Source organism: Carassius gibelio, chromosome B9, assembly GCF_023724105.1.
Source record: "Carassius gibelio isolate Cgi1373 ecotype wild population from Czech Republic chromosome B9, carGib1.2-hapl.c, whole genome shotgun sequence".
NCBI classification, from domain to species: domain Eukaryota; kingdom Metazoa; phylum Chordata; class Actinopteri; order Cypriniformes; family Cyprinidae; genus Carassius; species Carassius gibelio.
Window position 1 is genome coordinate 3,417,565 of NC_068404.1, and position 22,601 is coordinate 3,440,165.

A 22,601-nucleotide genomic window follows, 5' to 3' on the forward strand; every position below is an offset into this window, starting at 1 on the left:
TTTCCCAAATGTTTTGGTCTGAACAGTTATTGTTTGAAAGTGACCTTTTTTGTGGTTTTCCAATAATCATTTTTACTTTCGTAAAAAGTGCAACAACTGTTTGTCCATTGCTGCCACAGTCAAAACATTTTCCAGCTACTGGAACATGTTGGTCAACGTTTGGCCAAAAATTGCCAGTTATGCCAAAATGCTCATTTGTTGCAGAAGGTTATCAAAGTTCTCACCACAAATCAAGTTTTGACTGTCTGCACTGATGAAATCAGATCATTTGTTCAGATATAGTCAATAATCAGTTGCCTAAGTTATGACTTAAGCGTCAGTACAATGTCAAGAGATGTGATATAAACTAGAGAGGCACATCAGGCAACATAAGCATCTGTATTTAAACATGCATGCATGCTTATATGAACTCAATCTCAATTCATTACACATTCAAAGCTACGTATGAGTGTAAAAGAATGAAATGAGGCACTAAATGTACTTTAACTATGATGTTACAGTCTGGACCATCTGTTTACTTCCAAAAATCCAGAAATCTATTTTTTAATTGGATTCCAAACCACATACAGCAAAAAGTATGTGAGTTGGAAACGCCAATAAATTTGTGCTGCCTGCTGAACAAAGCCATCACTAAACCCTGTCAAAAACAATGCAGCACTTCTGGACTGGATTATTAAATAATCTTCTTCATGGCCCTTAAAGCCTGGCCTACCTGCAACCAATGTATTAATCAGGTGATTGATTATGTAATTAATTAATAAACGCTTTAGAGGGGACACAAAGCTTCACAACGAAAATCCTTTCATCAGTGCATGATTCGCCTCATCTGATGTTGTGAGGCAGTTTCACACAGTCACTTAATAAGCAGTGCTAAAGAGGACTTCAGAAGGAAGTACATGCTCATAACAGGAAGAATGATAAAGGAGGGGTCTAAACATGACAATCAACACAGTTGAGAGGAGAGAGGTCGTTCTCTAATTTCTCAGCAGCTAACCTCTTCATACCAAGAATAGCAACCAATTTAAATCAGTACCACAAAATAGAATGTTCATTTGGTTGTAATATGTTCCAATATAAAGTATATTCTTTTAAATTTATTTCCATGATAAAAACTCTGTTTAAAAGTGTGCTTATTTTTCACAAGGGCACATAGTCCTGTGCTTGTATAGAGGTTAATCTAACCAGAAATACTGAATACATGTGGCTGAAGGTATAAAACCCTCTTCAGATCGCTGAATGTGGTGCTTGTGAATGGATTACTGTTCACTCAGCCACGTAACGTCTTTTCTCTAGGAGGGCAAACACCCACTACAACTGGATGTGGCAAGAAGAGGGAGGATTTATGGTCCCATTCACTCGGTCCTCTCTTCCTCCATTATATCCTCCTGTCTTTTTGTTGGCCCCAGGGGCACAGGCTGCCAGGATGTATCTGTATATCCATAGGCTGTGTTCTGCAGGCAGATGTCCTCCCCTCCACCGGGTAAAACCACAGTAAAAACCCCTCTGCTCTTTGAAACCTCACCCAGACCTCCAAACATCTGCAGATCATTGGTACTGGAGATCTCAAAACCAATGCTCTACGCAACTCAACGATGTCTTTATGATCAGGCTTAAAAATAGCCTGCTTTGTTCTTTACTTGCTCTAGGTGAGAAAAGCTTCTTTTATATTGCTATGGAACTAGAGATGTAACAATTAACCCCGGGCCAGTTGTAAATCGATAAATAAATGATGTAAAAATCGGTTGAGATGCCAAACAATCACGATTCAGTCAGGTGTAGGAGTTTATACGAATGTATGTCTGAGGGGAACTTACTGTCTTTAGAAAAGTTTAGATGGTATTTTTTATTTTCCTCTTGCCTCTGTATAAAGCATATTAAAGTTCATAAGTGCAGCGCTGCTTTGTTTACAGCGGTAATATATATATATATATATATTTTTTTTTATGTATACTGTAGTTTCACAAAACTGAAATTTTAATCTAATTTAGATTAAAATCTGCTCTTGTTGCATCATGTATACAGCATCTTTGTTTGGATCATGATTAAAATGCAGTGGTTGCTTTTAGTTTTAAATAGAAAGAGCACAGAAAAAAAAAACTTATTTTGTTTATATGAAGATATTTAATTCATATGTGTTACTTATTTATTTGATTTGGGGCTTGTTTTAAAATTCCAATTTGTTATTTATATTTACATTTTATTTACATTTTGATATTTAGTAGACACTTTTATCCAAAGCGACTTACAATTGAGGACAAAAGAAGCAATCAAAACCAACAAAAGAGCAATGATAAGCAAGTGCTATATTAGTATATTATTATAGCGTTATATTTCAATTTCACAAAGAAACATGCAGTAGTTTGTCCAAGCAATAATAAAATGATACATTTAATTTCTAATTTGTCTTAAATCTCATTTTGTCAAAAAAATAATTGTGAATCTGAACCATTGTGCAACAGACATGAGCGATATTTAAATCGTGCAGCTAGTCGAGGAAGTTTGCTATTACTTTGTGATTGGTTTTACATACAAAGCAGATGAAATAATAATCCCACTAACATCGATGGAGGGACGCCAGAATATCTGACACATCTCATGGCAATTTGTAACTATTTTACATTTTGGTGAATTGGTGGCTAGTTTACACCCCAGTCGTGGTTATTTTTAGGGGTGGACCCTCATGCCTTATGTTTTTCGTACGATTCACATTGCACAAATTCATACAACTTTGGTGCCTCATAAAATAGCTATGTTTTCCCATGAATTAGGGATGGAATATTATAGAGACTTTGTTGTGGTCACCTTGAACACACTATCAACCACAAAACAAAACCCTGGCAGCACTTTATTATGGCAGCAAGCTCTGCAAAACCATGAAAGAGAAACTTCAGATTATGAACAAATCTGTTTCAATCTCTCAACATTTCCACACTCCCAACGTCCGTGGGTTCCAACTATTATTCTTTCTGTAGTTTGCGGGTTTTCTCTGAAACTCTTTGTTATTTATCAGCCTGTTCTTGAAGATATGACCTTCAGCTCTAAAACTGAGCTACTTCACACACTTCCTCCAAAGAACCTCACCTTGAACCAAGCTCACATTCAGAAGGCATGCAGCACAGTTGTGTAGATGAGGTAACAAATGGAAAAAAAGTTTGTGATTTGTGTTATGCAGTGTGTGTAGATGTGTTTTCTGTTTGTGTGTGTGTGTGTAAGAGAGAGAGAGAGAGAGAGAGAGAGTGATTGTAGTGTACCAGAATCCTGACCTATAGCCCGCTGTGTAAAGCTGCAGGGTTTATGCATCACTCCTCAGCAGGGGTCTTACAGCCTGGACCACTTACTTTAACATTAGCATTTCTCCCAGCCATTTCCTCTTTGTAAACTCCAGAAACACTGCACACGATACAAGCTCTTGCCTCTATTCTGACCCCGTACGTCAAGGACTGTTGTGACATCATTGCTAATATATGACAACTGCACTCAACTCAGCATACACATTATAAATATTTATGTTCACATTGCAAAGACAATAAGAGCAACATAAATGACTGAAATACACATTACCGGGAATTTGCTTGTTACAAATAGGCATGTGGCAACAATTACAGAATCGCCAGACCTAAAATCTGTAAACTCCTGACTTCATTGACTAATCTTTAAAAGACCAAGAGCTCATAGAAGAGACTGATTTTTAAGCAATTTAGCTATAAAAGCCTCTCTTAAACTGGGGTAAAGCACGCATCCCAGCAACAACTCTGTGGCACTTTCAACACTCACAAGCAATGAGCTTTTAGATAAATGACACCAATTAAACACAGGTGTTTTTGTTATTAGCGCCTTCCCAATCCCTGTCCCATGAGCCCAGCATGAAGCCCAGTTAAATTCACAAAAGTGACAGTGATTTGACACTTAGACAGACTTAATATATGGCAACGAACCAGCTATGTCGCCTACTACAGAATACAAACTGATAAACACAATCCTGAGAAATAATGCATGAGAAGTTATCCGTCAGTGCTGTTCAGGAGATATGGGCTGGGCTGGGTTTTCAGAGCAATGGAGCTGTCAATCCCAACAGGACAACAGTACTAAAGCTCAGCATCCTCAAACCATGATTTATCCCATTAGTTTCAATTTAGTCTTTTTCTTCAACATCATTTTGAGTTCATTAAAGGTCTATCTCATTCTCAATGAGGTTTCAATTTAGTGTTCTCCACAAACACAGCTACAGCCAAAAAAGCGCCAAATAAACGAAATACAAATGGAATAATTAACAATAAATGTAATAAAATATGACTAAATATCTATGAAAATAAAAACAATGAGCACTTGGTAAATCCAAGAGGAATAGCCGACATTGCGAAGGTAACTGGGAGTTAACCATCATGAAGCAGGGATGATAAATAAAACAAGAGCTCACGGTCTCTCCATCTCTCCTCTCATCTACCTGTTTTGAAGAAGGCATCCGTGTCTGAATCATTGGGTCCGTCCTCCGCCGCTTCAGCAGAATTCATCTTTTCTCTTAGATCTCACAGTTCAAGATAACGGGGGATATATCCAGATTCAGCGCTCCATCATCTCTATATGTCTGTGTTTTGACGGCACAGCCCTCGATCAGAGCGACAAAGCGCAGCTCCGCATCGCCTTCTATTGTCTCCAGATGCGCCTCTCCTCCTCCGATCGCTCTTTAGGATTCTTGTGAGTCGGTTCTTTTGAACTGGTTCTTCAATCGGACTGATCGCTTCTTTAGCGAATTGGTCTGATCCGGTCGGAGCGGTTCTCAAAAGCACTGAACTGTTGTTTCAGTCCTGTCCGACGCTGATTGAGTCAAGAGCTGCTGAACATGATCCTCATTGTTCGAGTTTTCGGATGTGTTGATTAATGGGGCGCAGAGTAAGTGAGTAGAGTTAAGAAATTTGTGCAGGAAACAACTTATCTCAGTGCTATTTTCAATTTGCAAAGAAGAGTAAATTAAACAGGACTTAATGGTAATCTCGATTAGTGTGAACTATAAAACACATAAAAAAATGCTGTAGGTGAATTAAGGCTAAAACAGCAGGCTAAAACACAATAAATAATTGCATTGCATATATTAAAGATTTCCAAATGTTAAATGGTACGGGTCGGGTGTGACGTAAATTACCTATAATGATGATGATGATGATTATTATTTTTTGAATCTCTACATTTAAATGAACTGTTCAAAAGAACCGATTCGCGGAAACGAGTCGGATCAGCTCCACACAAAGCGGCGCGCGGTCTGAGTGTGTCAGACGGGACAGAGCGCGATCCTGACCGTCAAAGCGAATGATGTCATGAATCCTGAATAATGTGAAGCAAGGGCTTGTTGGTCACTCTTTTCCTCTCTTATAAATATTTTCTTTCAAAAGTTAATGAGATATTTTAGAAACATAAGCATACTCGCTCAGATGCCCCCCCGGAGCGCCAGAGACTGTGTTTGCGGCTGTGGAGTGTAGGCTAGTTTTCCAACAATGGAGAGCAGAAGGGAAACGTGTGTGTGTGTGTGTGTGTGTGTACCCTCCCTCTGTATCACGCCCCCTTCACTCAAGCAATCTTCAGGCTATTGATGAATGTTCTATTAATGCTGAGAACATGTATTTTCATAATAAATAGGAAGCACGTGTGCATCTAAGCACATTTATCTCAGTAAATAGATTTAATATATTACTTCGTAAGCTATAGTAGCTGATAATGGGGAAATAGTTCAATTTGTTTTGAATAGATTTTGTTTGTTTGTTTGTTTCGTTCTTTAGAATTGATATATAAAATGCAGTTCGTAAATGCATTTTAAAATAACGGTTTTATTATTTAGTGTTGAAAATTGTTTGTTTCTGAGAACATTTCAAACCAACTGGTTGTGGGGTCTCTGTAGAGGAGAGATACTGATGATTTACTGCCCCCTGGCGACTGATACTAAACATCACAGTTGAAATCAATTGTTTTGGGTGGTTCAGAAACACTGTGCACCTTATTTGTAAATGTCTCCAAGAATCAAATCATTAACTAGAATGATATAAAGCTAGGTACAAAGACTAGGTAAAAACTACATGTGTCCCTGGAGCACAAAAAGCAGTCATGAGTTTTACAGGTATTTTTGTAGCAATAGCCATAAATACAGTGAATAGGTCAAAATTATTGATTGTTCCTTTATGCCAAAAATCATTAGGATATGAAGTAAAGATCATGTTCCATGAAGATATTTTGTAAATGTAGTAATATGCATTGCTAGGACTTCATTTAGACAACTTTAAAGGTGATTTTCAGATTCCAGATTTCAAATAGTTGTATCCTAAAAATACATCAGTGAAAAGCATATTTATTCAGATGATGCATAAATCTCAGTTTTGAAAAAAAAAAATACCCTTATTCCAGTTAATGCCAGTTTGAACTGTACTAAAAGAAAGAAATAAACCCTTGTTTACTTCGTTTCTTCTTAATTTATTTTGTTTTCTTCATTTATGATTTTGCCTATGATTAGGATTCTGCAATTTTTTTATTTTTATTTTATTGTGATATAACCACTTTTGTATTTAAAGTTGAGTAAATCTTATACAAAAAATAAATGAATAAAAATTACATTTCAGATCAATACTAGTAATTTCACCTGGACGTCTTATAAATTTCTCTTGCAAATCATTATATATATTTTTTTTCATGACAGATAGATACATACATACATACATAATGGTTTTACAATAATTATATACACAGTGTTTAAATATATATAAAATGTATCCTGTTTTTGATCAGGACCAAAATGGGAACCCGATGTGATTACTCAACAAACGTCTCGTCATTTTGCTTCCAGCTCTTCCTGTTACCATGGACACTTTTGGCAGTGTATTCTAGAGTGTGTGTGTGTGTGTGTGTGTGTGTGTGTGTGTGCGCGTGTGCCAGGAGATCTGTCGCTAGCTGACTCTAAGCGGGCACAATACCAGCTTCCTTCAGCCACCCAACAGGCCTCTGTAACTCAAACATTCAGCAGATGGTTTAGCTATATAAATGCCAGAATTATACACCACGTCACATACAAGACTCTATCTAGCTGAAATCTCTGACAAAGTACTGCAGCATTCAAATAAAACGATAGTATCTGAATGATTTGCATTATGTTTTTTAAACCGAAGCTATTTCTTGAAGCAGGTGGACTTCTGAGAAAGTGAATCGAACTCTCTAGTGCTTATAAAAGGTTTTCTTCAGCACAGTTTTCACACCATAAACTCCAGTATTTGGGAAGGTTAAAGCGAGTGCTGACCCGCATCTGTTCGCTGTGAGAGATGAGCCGTGCCGAACAGAAGCAATGACATGTTTATGGTCAGGTGTTGAGGAATGGCTCCCCGGGTGAGTTTACTGTTATTGGGTGAGATACTCAGAGAAGTGTTTCATCACAAACATCTGTTCATTCTTTCTCTCATTCTCCCCTTGATACAGTTGTTTCTCATCATGTCCATCACAGCAGTCTTACCCTCTTTATTTAATAGTGTTGTAATATATTGAAGTGAATGGGTGTACAATGTTCGATCTATGACTATAAACTCCAGTTTACATCAACAGTTATGATGACTATAATGTTCAATATGAAGTACTCTATGGTGACTATATGCCCTCTGACTGTATACTGCAACCAGGTCCATTACCCTTTTGAAACATATATTTAAGAGACCACTGTGGGTCTCTGTGTCTCTTGATTCGTTCCCGAGCCTCCACTTGCTACAAGATGAGCTGGCTAACAGAACCAGATGGGAATTTCCTGAAAGGGATAGAGGTGCTTTATCTGGCGTCCGCTATGCAAGGTCACTGATTCGATTCCCAGAGAATGAACTGATCAAACGTGAACCTTGAATGCATGTACTGTAAGTGGCTTTGGAGAACAAAGCTGTTCAAAAATACAGCGCAAGGGAATAAATAGTTGAGGAATATCCTATATTGTAAAATATGTGGCCAGGTTTATTTCTGTCGATCATGTTACACTGCTACAAGATTTGAGTTTTGTTTAGTTTTTGTACTCGAGTGCCTTTAACGGTATTGAATGTATACTGTGCAGAGGGAATGAATTCTTAAAAGCAAACTTAAGAAAACTGCATTAATATAATATTAAATAAAGGGGCACTTATTGAAAGAGCGTGCATGTTTAATCACATTTTAAATAATTATGATTTAACAATCTTTTGTCATGCTTTGAAGTACACTTATTTTGATGTGTTGACTAGCATACTGGACATCTGTGATATGAGCAACATTCATTATAATGTTAACTACGGCATGCTTTTCAAAAAAATAAATCCTAAGTTAATATATTTTAAATGTACTGAATAGCTAATTTATAATTACAAATGTATTTAAATAGTTTCAAAAGATCAAATACACTTAGTGTTTACACTTGGTCGTTTTACTGTATTAAATACACTTTAGTGTATTTTAATTGACTCTAAATGCTTGTCAGCACATTCAACAGCACACTTGTTGTAGCATGTTTCATGATACGAGTTTCAAATATAATAGAAGTATTTGCAAAATTACATACAAAAGTAAAGAGATGGAAAAGTTTCAGCTAGTTATTTTAACTAGTTATTTAAAATTTGCAATGATTATGTAGTTCAATTATCAAAAACAACTTATTCTCCAATAATTACTATTTTTAAAAGTATGCTAAAGTGTCCTTTTTTGTTTTTTAGAAGGTGCAGCTTCACATTACTCTTCCACTTGTTTCAAGCTTTGTATATAATACTTTTTGACAAAAAGGGTCACTATTAATTTGTGTTATAATCAAAGAACTGTGTAAAAAAACACCAACATCAGTGTGTGTATAATGACAGATCTTGTAACTTTTTGACTACTGTATCACTTTATTTTACTGTATGAATGCAAAATCAGCAAGTTACCGTGTCTGTTAGCAGAAGTAATCAAACCTGGAAGCACTGCTGACTCAGGCTGGAAATCTCTGTGGGAACTGCAGTGATAAGTAGATAAATGAGAATCAAAGCACTAACCACAGCCAGAGCCAACAGGAAGACAATTAAATCTGAACCGTGGATCCTGAAGATACAAGAAAGAAGTCCCAGTTCGCTGAAGTCCCAAAATAGGAACGACAAGTCAAAGCTTTTCTTGGTTCCCTCGTTGGTTTACTGTTTATTGTCACCTGTGCCTTATTCAGTTCCATTTTAAACAGTTTAACAATTACGTTATCTGAAGAATTAACACACTGTTTGTCTTTAGACATATTACAAACACTAGAGTCACATGTAAACAGTGTTAAAAAAAACAAAGGGTCTTTAAATAATTCAGCATATGAACGTTTATATAAATACTAAAGCCATAACTACACTTCTGCCATTATATACTCATCCTCATTTTTGAGTGTACTGTCTCTTTAAATGTACAGAATCGCCATATAATCCTCTATCAGTCCATCAGTTTTTCTCTCTCTTCCAGGCAGATGTTTTGTTTAGGGTCCAGGGCAGTTCTCCCTGAGAGTGTTTATTTCTGTTTCCTGTGGACGCTTTGTGTCCCTGGAAGTGCAGCCCATGCTGGGGAGCCTCCTCTTACTGGAACACATTTGCAGATAAGAGCCTCCACACGCCTATGTTTACAATAAACACCCAAATAATGTAAACTACACGCTTTCAAAAGAGACTACATTTGGCGAACTCACATTCTTTGATGGTGCTCTTTGTTTGAATGCCAGTATTTCTTGAAATCCTCCAGGTGGCGCAATAGTTTCCTCAGTAAAGATTCTCAAGATCTCTGTAGATCTGAACATCAGCAGTGGGTTTATGAATGTAAGTGTGATGATTGTGGATGTACAGTAAGTGCAATCTCATCATTTTTGTAGGAACTAATCCTTTAACTGTTTTATCAGTTTGTACACTGATATATTGAAGCCGTCATTCAGAGAGTTCTTATTTTCAATGACACACAGTCACTTCTGGTTCTTGCACAAGTCTTTCTGTCCTCTCATTAGTCAGTGTTAACAAAGATCCCTCAGGTAGGAGACTTTTTTTGTATTCAGTCAAAATCCATACGAACCCAACCACACGGAGACATACACAAGATGGCTATTCCACATGTCACATATTAATCTATAGCCTGGTGCTCTGCCAAAGGCTTTATGCTTTGTTGACAGCCTTTAGAATTATTTTCAGTGTTAAAAATGTGTTTTGCTGCTTGAATTTTTTTGTTTTTGTTGTTTTTCTTTTTTTTTGTGTGAAATCCCTGACACTTGTTTTTAGGGTTCTTTGATGAATAGCAAGTTCAAAAGAACATAAAAAAAAAGAAAAAAAAAAAACCTTTATACTGTCACTTTGAATCAATCAAATGCATCTAAGCTGAATATTTTTTTTTTTCTTTTAAAAATAAAACTCTTATTGACCCTAAACTTTCAAATATACAGTACAGTGTTTTTGACAGAATTAGACACATTATATATTACACTGTTATATAATAAATATAAATGCTGTAATAAATACTGGTCACACTTTAGTTTAATGTCCAATTCAACTATTCTCTGTTTTTTTATTTATTTATTTATTTTATAGTTAGCAATTAGTTGTTTAGTTTAGGTATAGGGTAGAGTTAATATATAGAATATGGTCATGCAGAATAAGACATTAATGCTGTTTGAACTTTATAAGTACTAATAAATAGGCAATATGCATGCTAATAAACAACTAGCTAAAGTGAGAACTGGTCCCTAAACTAAAGTTTTATCTAAACACTGCTTCATACACATATTCAAAGGAAGCCTTGGGTATAAATATTGCATAGCCAATGCAAATCATGTACTACATTCACATTCCTCTGGCTTTAAAGAAAAACAGAAAAGCAGCAAGGCACACATCTCATTTTTAGTGTGTTCAGTGTTCAGTCCTCCCCCTTCTGCTATAACCCTGCGACCAATGAGGAACTCTCAGCCTGGGATGTTAGGACCCATGCCAGCGAGTTGGGTGCCGACAGGGAGAACCCGTTGAGAGCAGATCAGAGTCAGGACCACTGTGTCCCGCTGAACCCCTGTGAATGACGGACACTAATCTCTCCAGTCTAACACGGCTGTCTGGGTGAGTTTACTCTGACTCTTTATGTCCTCAGCTTAATATGGGATGACGTTTCCCTGGAAGAAATCTTAATCTCACACTCAGATATTGGTAAAGCTAATGCACTTCTTGAATGGAGAGGAGACTGAGTACTTTTTGGAGATTTTGGAAGTTTGACATTAACACTTAGAAAGCTTGGCTTTTTTATGTGTTTATTTATTTTTTAGTCAATGAGAATTTTACATAAGTTGTTCATTATGATACAAGGTGAAATGTACATCGGGATGCTGTTTTGTTACATGCTGAGTTTTAGAAGAACTGTATAGTTTAACTGTGTCACCAAAACTCTTTTAAGACACACTTTAAAATGTCACATGTTAGAAAGAAAGAAAGAAAGAAGAAAGAAAGTAAGAAAGAAAGAAAGAAAGAAAGAAAGAAAGAAAGAAAGATATTCTGAAATTCTGAAAAAAAAGTTGAGAAGTACCAAAGATTTTCTCTCTCTGTGTAGTCTGTCAATTGAAAAAATAAAATAAAATAAAACGCTGCTTAAAAGTCAATGAAGCAAACAAATTATTAAGAAAAGTAGTTAGGAGACAAGGTCCTGCATCATAGATGCTTGCATTGCTATTTCAAATCAAGTTCATATTTAAGTGTGAACATTTTTTTTTGATTTTGATGAACGCACGAAATATGTGGATGTCACACAATAAACTGTAAGATGTATATCGTGTGGTCACATTGCAACATTATCATGTATAATTACTCCTAATCAACATACATGTGATGTTGATTCCGGTCGGATGTCTTTGATCCAATGCTGTGGTTAAATTCCCAGAACAGGAAAAGTGTCCCGGTGAATGCATGATGTACAACGATGCCCATGAGGATGAATGAAGCCTCTGTTTCAGAGGTTAATGAATAGACTTTTGCTCTTTAGTAAGTTGATTATGTACAGTATTAAGGGTGAGTTGTATTTCTGCTGTCATTTTCCTGAACTGTGACTGGTATGATCACTTTTTAGTAGGCTCCCCTCACTCCAGATGTGTTCGATTCAGTGCTTTAAATGGTCATCTGCAGGTCAGGTGCTGCTCTTTATTGTGTTTCAATAAGGACAGCATCAGGCTCGTTCATGTCTTTTATCTGCATGTGTTGTGAGTCAATGAATACAACTGTTTCCTCTTGTTATGTGTAGACAAATCTATACAGATTGCATTTAGCAAGTCGCCTCACTACCAGTCTGTGTTTTCTGACAGGACAGAGCATTTTTGGGGCTTGATTACATTGTTTTACCTGAGGCAGAACCACACATCATTCAGAGCATGTTTAACCCTCGTACCCTCAACAGTCAACAACAGTCATACTACAACTTATTTTTTCTTTAATTTTTTACATAATACAGCATAAACAACAATCATCTGGTCTTCACCGGCTTCTATAATTATACAACTCTATGTCTCGGATAACACATAACAGATTTTGTTGTTATTATTTATCCAGAAGCAAAGGAAGCCAAAAATGCTGAAACCATGACTGAGCCACGTTCTGCTGCCTAGTTTCCCTGTCGTGAATCAGAACAACATGAATGTGGATAGATCAACAAAGAAGGTTGTCATCAGTCTGACTAGAATTATAAGGCCATTTCTGAACAATTGGAAAGCAATCGTTCTTTATGTTCTGCATTCTTCGGGATGATTTACAAACAGAGAACACTGATGAAAATGGAAAACTCCTGTCCGGAGCAGTCTTTGAAAATTCACTGTGTGTGTGTGAGAGAGAGAGAAAGAGAGACATGATATTTATTTTTTATTTTACAAAATATTCAAATTAAACAAAACGTATAATGGTCTCCCAAAAATATTGCACAGCACAAATTTTTCAGAAATATTTCTTGAGCATCAAATTCTCAGACTAGAATGATTTCTGAAGGATCATGTGATGCTGAAGACAGAAATAATGATCCTGCAACTTCGGCTTTAACCTCACGGGAGTAAATTATATTTTAAACTATATTCAAATACAACAGTCTAAGTTGTAAATTGTACTGTATTCTAATCTAATAATTGCAGCCTTTGTGAACACGACTTCAAACTATTGACTAGTAATGTACATTAAAATATTAGGTTACACTTTATTTCAATAGTCCACTTTAGACATTCTACTGACTATAAGTAACTTTGTTGCTACTTGTCAACTACATATCAACTAAATCTCAGAAATTTTGAACTAAATGTCTACTAGCACTCAGAGTAGACTGTTAGGGTAGGTTTAGGGTTAGTGTTAGGGGTAGGGGTAGGTTTAGTATAAGTTGACAGTTAGTTGACAAAGAAAGTGTTAGAAGATATTAAGCAGACAGTCTGCTAATACTCTACTAACTGCTAGTTGACATGTAGTTGCAAAGTTACTTACTGCTAGTAGAATGTCTGAAGTGGACTATCAAAATAAAGTGTTACCTAATAATATTCTATTATTTAATTTAATGTTGAAAACATTGAACCAACCCTAAATGGTTGTTAGTGTATGTTAGATGTTAAAGTACAGTCCAGAAAAGAGCGTGAGGGAGGATAAAGCCTGTTCTCTGGCAGCTCTGGTTTGCGTTCTTAAAGTTACATTTGAACAATCCACAATATTTGTAGAACAATGTCATGAGAACAGACTGAACGGTCATTATACTCCGTGTTTCTCCACAAACACTTCAAACCTACTGTCAAACACTGTGCTGCATGGAAGGGAGACGATTTGGCCTTGTCATGCTGCCAAATGATCCTAAAACCTTGCTGTCATCGAGTCACCCATGAACTCCCTCTTTATACTGAAGTACCCAAGAGTCATCTGTCTGATGGCCAAAACTCATGATCCCAAGGACAACCATAGAAGGATGAAACATTCATTCATTCACTGAAATATTCCCTCTATTGGTCATTTAGGAGATTTATAAAGTGTCACTTGTTCACTCATTCAGAGCTGAAATCTGGACTAATCATGCCTTGAGGATTGATTTGGACTTGATTTCACACTGAGATCATCATCTTGATATTTGTGTTATAGGAATGCCATACTAATCTGTAATCACGCTTCTGGTTCTGATTATAATTTAATTTCACTTGAATGTTGCGTTAACAGTTAATGAGCAGAGAGTGTGTGTATGTGGCATCCAGGAACTAAGTGTGGCAGAGAGAGTGAGATGTGTGCACAGTGACCTCACTCAGTTCAGGTGGATGAACAGACACCTGTGTGTGAATGGCTTGCCTCGTGTGATCACACTAGCTCTGGGAGGTAAATGACCTGATGGTCAAGAAAATCCCCACTGAAAATACATTTAGGTTACGTTTACACGACACCGGAGTAGTGAAAAACTGAAACATTTTTCCCTTGCATTTTTAAAAAGTTTTATTGTAACAACATTTTCAAATTGATTCACATTTACACATACATGTATCCATGAAAACGACCAAAAAATGCTGTATAACATACACCAGACCAGTAGTTGGCGCTGTCACTTGTTAGTAAACAGTATATGTGTTATATGATGCGTCTCTGCTGTTGGTGAAGTAAATCCACACTTTGCTGAAGAAGTGTTAGTTTGTTCATTCACACTTGCTTTTAAAATCGACACGTGCTGCGCATGTCTACATAGACAACACATATTACACACACATATGATGTCACCGTGTTCAGAGATTCCTGTGTTGTATATAAACACAAAGAAACAAAAAAAAGTGTCACAAAATGTACAATTTATGTATGTACCTTTAAAGCACTAATATGTCATATTTAGGAATAGCTACCTCAGGATACCACTCCAGTGACAGCTTTGCATTTATTTATGTATTTATGTTTTTTGAGTGTAGTGTATAGTTAAAATACATGGGATAAAAAATTTATAGAATATTATATATATATATATATATATATATATATATATATATATATATATATATATATATATATATATATATATATATATATCCCTTAAGAGAGTACACTTTCAAGAGTGCAATTTGTAATGTCAGTTAAACTACTAATAATGCCAATGGTGGTATGGAATAATAATCTTTTTCTTTTTCTTTTTTTTTGTGCTTTAAAAAAGCGCTTATTTTTTATGTGTTTCTAACACATTAAAGCACATGTAGAGTACTTGTTTATCATTTTAACTACATTATTTGATATTACAAGTTAATAAATTTTACAATTATGAATTCAATTGTGTCATTTTCAATATAAATTAAATAGTTTGCATTTTCATTTCAGATTTTAGCTTACATTAAATGCTTTCCAGTACATAGATACAGTACAAAACAAAGTAATCATGAAAGTACATATAGAGATACACTTACACACTGAAAAAAAAAACCTGAATTGCATTAAATATACATTTAAAATATAACAGACACTTACGTTTTAATTGCAATTGACATTCATTGACTGACATGCAACGATTTAGTGTTGACAAATTCAGAATACTCAGTTTGCACTTAAATATATTCTTTAAAAGTTTTTCAAACACTTGAATCACAATTGTTTCAACATAAAGTAGATGTTTTACCAGTGCTAAGTGGTTTTGTAGGGTTCTTAGCAGTGTGAATATATATATATATATATATATATATATATATATATATATATATATATATATATATACATATATATATATATATATATATATATATATATATATATATACTTTATTTTTTTTATTTATTTTTTTTGTCTGCTACCTTTAAAATGTTTGAGACTGTCCATGTTCTTGTGGCAGAAGCAGCAGCCAGTCGCTGCTGTCATGACGTTATTTTTCTGTGGCTCAAGTCACATGGCATTTGCATTACGTTACTGGATGTAACTATAGTCCAGATTAAACATTTGTAGTGTTTTCAGATTTTTTGATCCGAGTATCATGATGTTTTATGAAACACTTTCCTTTCCTGAAAGTCCTGGCCTCACAGCCTGCAGATAATATCATTAATATGTTTGTTGAATCAGGTCATTATTGACTGGGAGCCATTCTAAACAGCATCAGCACAACCCACACACACACACACACACACACAGAGTCAGTGGAATATGTACTGTGCAGTGGAAAAGTGATAAAGCTCTGGCTCTGTTCATGTTATCAGTGCCTAAACTTACACCCAGAAACAAAAAACATATGCCTGACTGAGGCTTTGCTGATAATACACCATTATTTCTAAAGAATGGCATGTTTACAGTCACAGACAAAAATACACCTCACCATATATGGCCATATCATTTACAAACATGTTGTTTGTCTGGTTAGAAATTAATGTTGTAGATGTGCATCCATAGAGTATTAGCTTCAAGACTTTTGTGCTGAATATGTACCAGCTAGTTAATATGCAGTAGTTCTCAGTTGATGAGTGACTAGATAGGGTCATGAACAGCAGCTGGTTAGAAATACAGTCACAACTGTAAATTATAAAAGGCAACTAAATATACAATCTGAAAAGATTTTAAAACAGGCATCATACATTTGCTGACCTTATCTATATTTTTACAGAGAAACACGAGGAGGTCTATATCAAGTGGAGAAATCTATCCATTAGCATTAGCATTCATCTCTCATCGCAGTTGCTTTTCTGATGCACGCATCACTGGAAGTGCTGGATGTGGAATCTGACATCTTTTCTCATTAGACCACAGAACTTTCTGAGCCAATCACCTGGGCCATAAATGCCATGTGAAAGGAAAATACCATCAGTGAAAACAATCAGTTGTGTTAGCCGATTGAAAGAGCTTGGTCATTATCCAGACATGCAGTTGTTTTTGAGAGACATTGGCATTCATAGATCTCAGTTTGGTTGACTGGTGCAGTTGGAGATGTTTGGTCTTTTGCATGTCTCTGTCTTGGTAGAGCAGGAAGCGTTTGCATAGTTTGTTGTAACTCACACGTTCTGATTATTGAGCTAGTAATGCCCACTGGGACAGCTGCCTCCTTGTCATTTCTGACTTATACCAAAAACACAGAATAATGTCTAAAAGCTGTTCTGTGTCAAGGTGTACAGCAAGCAAGCTAAAGAAAAAAAACAGAACTACGTTTTTATAAGCTGTCGACCCAAAAAAACAAGTGTTTAAAGGGTTACTCCACCCCAATATATATATATATATATATATATATATATATATATATATATATATATATATATATATATATATATATATATATATATTGTAATGAATTACTCTCCCTCATGTCGTTCCAAATCTGTAAGACCTCCATTCATCTTCGGAACACAAATTAAGATAATTGCGATGCGTTCTTAGAGCTCTCTGACCCTTTTGAGTTCGGAATGACACAAAGGTGAGTAATTAAAGACAGAATTTTAATTTTGGGGTCTTACTCTGAGAACTACGCCCACTGGAGGGAAACGTAATCGGCGGCAGGAAACATTCATTATTTTTAACCACGTCAAAGGATTTTTTCATCATCCTGTGTGAACCTTAGAGGAGGAGATATATTGAGAAACTGCATTTTATTGGCCTATGTCAGTATCCCTCTTCCCAAGGGCGTAACTTTGGGTCTACCATTGGGGGGGTTAAACTCACGGCATATTTATTTATTTATTTTCTTGTGTCAAAGGTAAGATGCTTATTTGCATAATTTAATTATGCAATCCCCCCCAAAACGGGTGACTATTTTGGAGCAAACAGCAACTTAAGTTACAATTCAGTGACTTTGGTTCTACACAGTGCCTGGCACCCTCTATATTAGTTATATTAGTTGGATCTGATTTTTGGGGGGGTCATGACCCCCTTAACCCCCTGCAAATTACGCGCATGCCTCTTCCTTACCTTCCTTTTGTTTGAGAAACTGAATGGCCCAACATGAAATACCCTGAACCCTACAAATATTTGTGTCCTTCAAAACTCGTTTTTAGAGTCGACAGCTTATAAAAATGTAGTTCTGGGTTTTAGCTTATTTGCTGTACACCTTGTCACACAGCAGCATTTAGATATTGTTGTTTTGTGTTATAAGTCAAAAATGACAAGGAGACAGCTTCCCCCAATACAAAGTCAATGGACTGCACCCTTGAGTCTTGTTAGGGCAGTGGTTTTCTGTCTGTCCAAACACAGGGAGACTAACAATGAGAATGTTTCATTTTTGTTTGAGAGACAATGATTTTAGCGATTCTGTTTGATGATGTGTTGGCCAACATCAGTTTTGCTCCAACCTTGATAAAAACTCCTCTGGATGTAGCTTTATACAGCGATTTTTGTCTGCGTTAGAGCGAAACTCTGTAGGACTTGTCTCTCCAGGACTGAAGTTGGCCTGTCCTGGACAAATCATGATTATCCAACTTTCCCATCCAAAGTTGCGAATTTTACTTATGTGCAAAATTGGACTATCGCACAACATTTGTGAACAAGCACCGTTTCCATCCAACGAGTCAAAGAGAACAACGTCGTCACTTCCTGAACTGGCATTATACATAAGTGGGAGAAACTACTGAATATAATAATTTTCCTCTATAATAAACTATCTGCACCTCAGAATGAGCAGAAGAAGCACAATTAATTGCTTTCGGAGGTGGATGCTGCTGTTTTTGAACGCAGTCATTTAACAATTCTGGGAGGCAATAATACAGAGATACTTTGCTGACAGATTTTGCTCCATCCCATAGCAAGAAGTCACATGACATTTTTATGTGCTTGGAGGAATTTATTCGCAAGATGCATTTCCATCTCCCATTATTCGCATTAACCCTTTTTCTGGACAAATTAAAAACCACCTCAAGTGAGTTTAATTTTTATTTTAATTTTTTTTTTTTTGTGAATTGAAGCATTTTCATTCAAAATTCAGCATTTCCATCACTCGATTCTGATGTGCATAAAAGCAGGGTGATGGAAACCCAGCTATTGATTGCAACAAGCTTTTGAATGGAACTCATGAGGTATGAGAGATTAGACAGAGTAATACTGTAATATAAGGCTTTAACTCAGGTTCCTTTTAGATAAATAGTAAAGAAACAGAACAAAGTAAAGTAGCTCACTCATTTAAATTTGTAATAGAGTAATGCAGGTTTCTGGAAATGTTTCTATTTGGTGGACTGGAATTATGGGATGCTGGACAGTGTCTATGCCATAAGGAGCCTTTGTTGTGTTTACAAGTCTAAATAAGTAAACACTCTTGCAAAATATATACATATAGATGCAAAATAGTCCTAGATCTACACAGTTGCCTTGCAATTGGTGGTTAATTAATATAACTACCACAAAACACTTTGTATGAGCTCAAGTAGTAGTTGAGAACAGGCTGAAGATGGACCAGTTGGCCGTATTAAGAGTTAAGCATAACACTGGCATGTATTACTCAGAAACAACCATGTGAAAGCATGTCTGGTGTCTGCCAATAAGCACAATGGTGAAAAATCTGAACAGAGAGAGGCGGAGAGAAAGGGAAGCCCATCAAACATCCAGCTGTATTTACCTATCCTGTGAGGTTGCATGCCTTGAATGCATGCTGTACTCTGTCACATTTAAACCCTTTAATTAAAGTTATAAAACATCCTTTCGGGAGATCCAGATGAAGGAATAATTAATGCACGGTGACTGATTAAGGGTGCATTCACACTGGAGCTTTTTATACAAGTCTGTTTGTTATCAGAGTTAAGTGTGTTTTGGTTATAAAAGTACTCTTCAGAATTCGGATGCTAGTCACTCATGGTGGTAGTTGATTGATTCCGTTGATTACCCAAATAAATCAAATGTAAAACATCCTCTATGTAAGTCTGAAGTCCACAGCCTGTGCTGACTGCTCACTGCGGCTGGTTAATGTGTTGTGGTCACCCCATGTGTTACAATCTGCAGACCTCTTAAAGAGGAAATGGCTGTGTTTTCACTTGCTGTTTGACGTGCATCGAGTGTGCCTGTGCTTGTATGTGTAAAATATGCAAGTACATTTGTCATGGTATAGTCTGTCCACTGGATTTAGGAAAGGCCTACCATATGGTTACACTTTAACTCAGAGGTCAAATATGACATGTTTCAGCAAAGATCTTTTTGCTGCATGCTCATAAATCAGCTTAAATTTTTGGTTGTGAATGAGTTCCTGACGTTTTAAGGGAAGATGCAGATTTATGAATACCGTTTAAAGTATAACATATTGTATCACTTGGTCTGTGGTCAGCTAGAAGGTTTACTTGGATAATGAAGTTAAGTTCAGGTTTAAACTTGACTACATGTTTGTGCTAGGTAATATATTTTTTTCATAAGAGTTGATTAATAAATATTTTTAATGTTATAACTTATGTTATAACACATACTTATTTTTAGTGTTAGTGTAAATGTGACATCTTTGTGCCACTAGCATTACCAACTGGAATTCAAATGGGTTTCTCCAAACACTTCTCCATATACCATTAATTCAACCTATCAGTGAATCACTTATTGTCTTCACATTAAGCTGCAAGGAGAAAGCATAGAAAAAGAGAAAGGAGACAGTGGTTATGTGACAACAAATACATGCAATAAATAAATGAATAAATAAACAAATCCTTATGACCACTATATAGTAACTGCATTATGAAAAACATATTGCTCTAGAAGGCCTATTAAAAGGATAAACATATATAGTCCTAAATTCTCTGTGTGAACATGACGAATTTAGTATAGGTCATGTGACGTTCAAAACAATCCTGAAACTCAATGGAGGGATCATTGTCCATGTAAAAAAAAAAAAAAAAAAAAAAAAAAACGATGTAAACTACAGTTGGTTCATCATTTTAATTAATGAGTTATCTTTTTATTGAGAATGCACTGACTTTTTGTACCCGTTTAGTTTTTTTTTTTTTTTTTTTGTCTTTCTGCTACTTAAATTAAACTGAAATGGAATTTAAAACTCTTCTGATGTTCTTGTGTTTGCAGAACGATGGGTGATGTTCAGTTTGTTACGGGATCTCATGTCTCCAAGACGACTCTGACTCTGGGACGAGGTTCCCACAGCAAAGAGCCCCCTGTTTTTACCCTCCCGCCACGTAATACCCGCATCTGCCAAGGGGGTACCGCACGCCTTGAAGGGAAGGTGAGAGAGATTCTTTATAGCCATCCTAGTCCACCAGAAACTGATCCCCAGTAGTGTAATGAAGCAAACACTGTGTCTGCAAATGATTTTCATTCAAGACTCCCAACAATAATCTATTATAGAAACTAGCTCTATTCCAACACCTAGAGACCTGCCTTGCTGTCTACAGCATATATAACAGCTGGCAGTAGTCAACAGATGGCCCTGTTTTTCTAATAGTTTACAAAAATATGTGACCCTTCTTTTGGAATATCAAGCCGTCCTCCCTTGTCCTTAGCTGATAGCAGAGAGATATAAAATATTATGCAAGATTATATGATGATTTTTTCTTTTGAATATTCTTATCAGACACACATCTGTGTTTCATTACACTCTGACAGTGTGGACAGGAGGAGGTGCGTTTGGACACTTCTTTGCGGCCTCAGACTGACACAGCAGGCAAACACAGGAGAAAGCAGCAGTGTGTGCTGTAAAGTCTCTGTTTTTGCAGTGATGCCATTCACCTTTCATGTGCCACTCATTTCCAGTTACTCCACCGGCCTCGACCCGTTCCCACGGCTCTAGGCCCTGCCCAACTCGTCACACCCACCAATTCACTATCTCAGCAAATCAGAATACTTCATAAGACCAATAAAAGTATGTTCATTTACTGTACCTGTACTCAATACTTGGTAGGGGCTCCTTTTGCTTTAATTGCTGCCTCAATTCGATGTAGCATGGAGGTGATCAGTTTGTGGCACTGCTGAGGTGATATGGAAGCCCAGGTTTCTTTGACAGTGGCCTTCAGCTCATGTGCATTTTTTGGTCTCTTGTTTCTCATTTGCCTATTGACAATAGCCCATAGATTCTCTCGAAGGGGTTCAGGTCTGGTGAGTTTGCTGGCCAGTCAAGCACACCAACACCATAGTCATTTAACCAACCTTTGGTGCTTTTAGTAAATGGGTGCAGTGGTTTTCAAAAAACTCAATGGACCAACACCAGCAGATGACATTGCACCCCAAATCATTACAGAGTGTGGAATCTTAACACTGGACTTCAAGCAACTTTGGCTATGAGCTTCTCCACCCTTCCTCCAGACTCTATGACCTTGATTTCCAAATGAAACGCTCTCATCTGAAAAGAGGACTTTGGTCCACTGGGCAACAGTCCAGTTCTTCTTCTCCTTAGCCCAGGAAAGATGCCTCTGATGTTGTCTGTGGGTCAGGAGTGGCTTGACAAGAGGACTACGAACACTGTAGCCAAATTTCCTGACACGTCTGTATGCCTTGACCCCAGCCTCTGTCCATTCCTTGTGAAGTTCACTCGAATTATTTTGCTTGACAATCCTCACAAGGCTGCGGTTCTCTTGGTTGGTTATCATCTCGTCTTTTTCTTCCACACTTTTTCCTTCCACTCAACTTTCTGCTAACATACTTGGATACAGCACTCTGTGAACAACCAGCTTCATTGGCAATGAATGTTTGTGGCTTACACTCCTTGTGAAGGGTGTCAATGATTGTCTTCTGGACGACTGTCAGATC

General features: G+C 36.6%; 2 protein-coding genes across 4 annotated transcripts in view; one reads left to right on the forward strand and one right to left on the reverse strand.

The window, feature by feature from the left end:
• The window catches only part of LOC127964620 (kalirin), a 200,491-nt gene extending 195,697 nt beyond the window's left edge, over nucleotides 1-4,794 (reverse strand). The window contains exon 1 of one of the 2 annotated variants that reach the window (XM_052564873.1): nucleotides 4,445-4,794. In XM_052564873.1, coding sequence (XP_052420833.1) covers nucleotides 4,445-4,511 — 67 coding nt within the window. In that variant the 5' untranslated portion in view covers nucleotides 4,512-4,794. The remainder of the gene's footprint in view (nucleotides 1-4,444) is intronic. The other variant, XM_052564874.1, reaches the window with a different exon arrangement.
• Nucleotides 4,795-10,914: 6,120 nt separating this feature from the next.
• Nucleotides 10,915-22,601, forward strand: part of LOC127964623 (myosin light chain kinase, smooth muscle-like) — a 94,126-nt gene continuing 82,439 nt past the window's right edge. For both annotated transcript variants that reach the window (XM_052564879.1, XM_052564880.1), the window contains exons 1-2: nucleotides 10,915-11,072; nucleotides 20,925-21,081. In XM_052564879.1, the coding sequence (XP_052420839.1) occupies nucleotides 11,032-11,072; nucleotides 20,925-21,081 (198 nt within the window). In that variant the 5' untranslated portion in view covers nucleotides 10,915-11,031. The remainder of the gene's footprint in view (nucleotides 11,073-20,924; nucleotides 21,082-22,601) is intronic.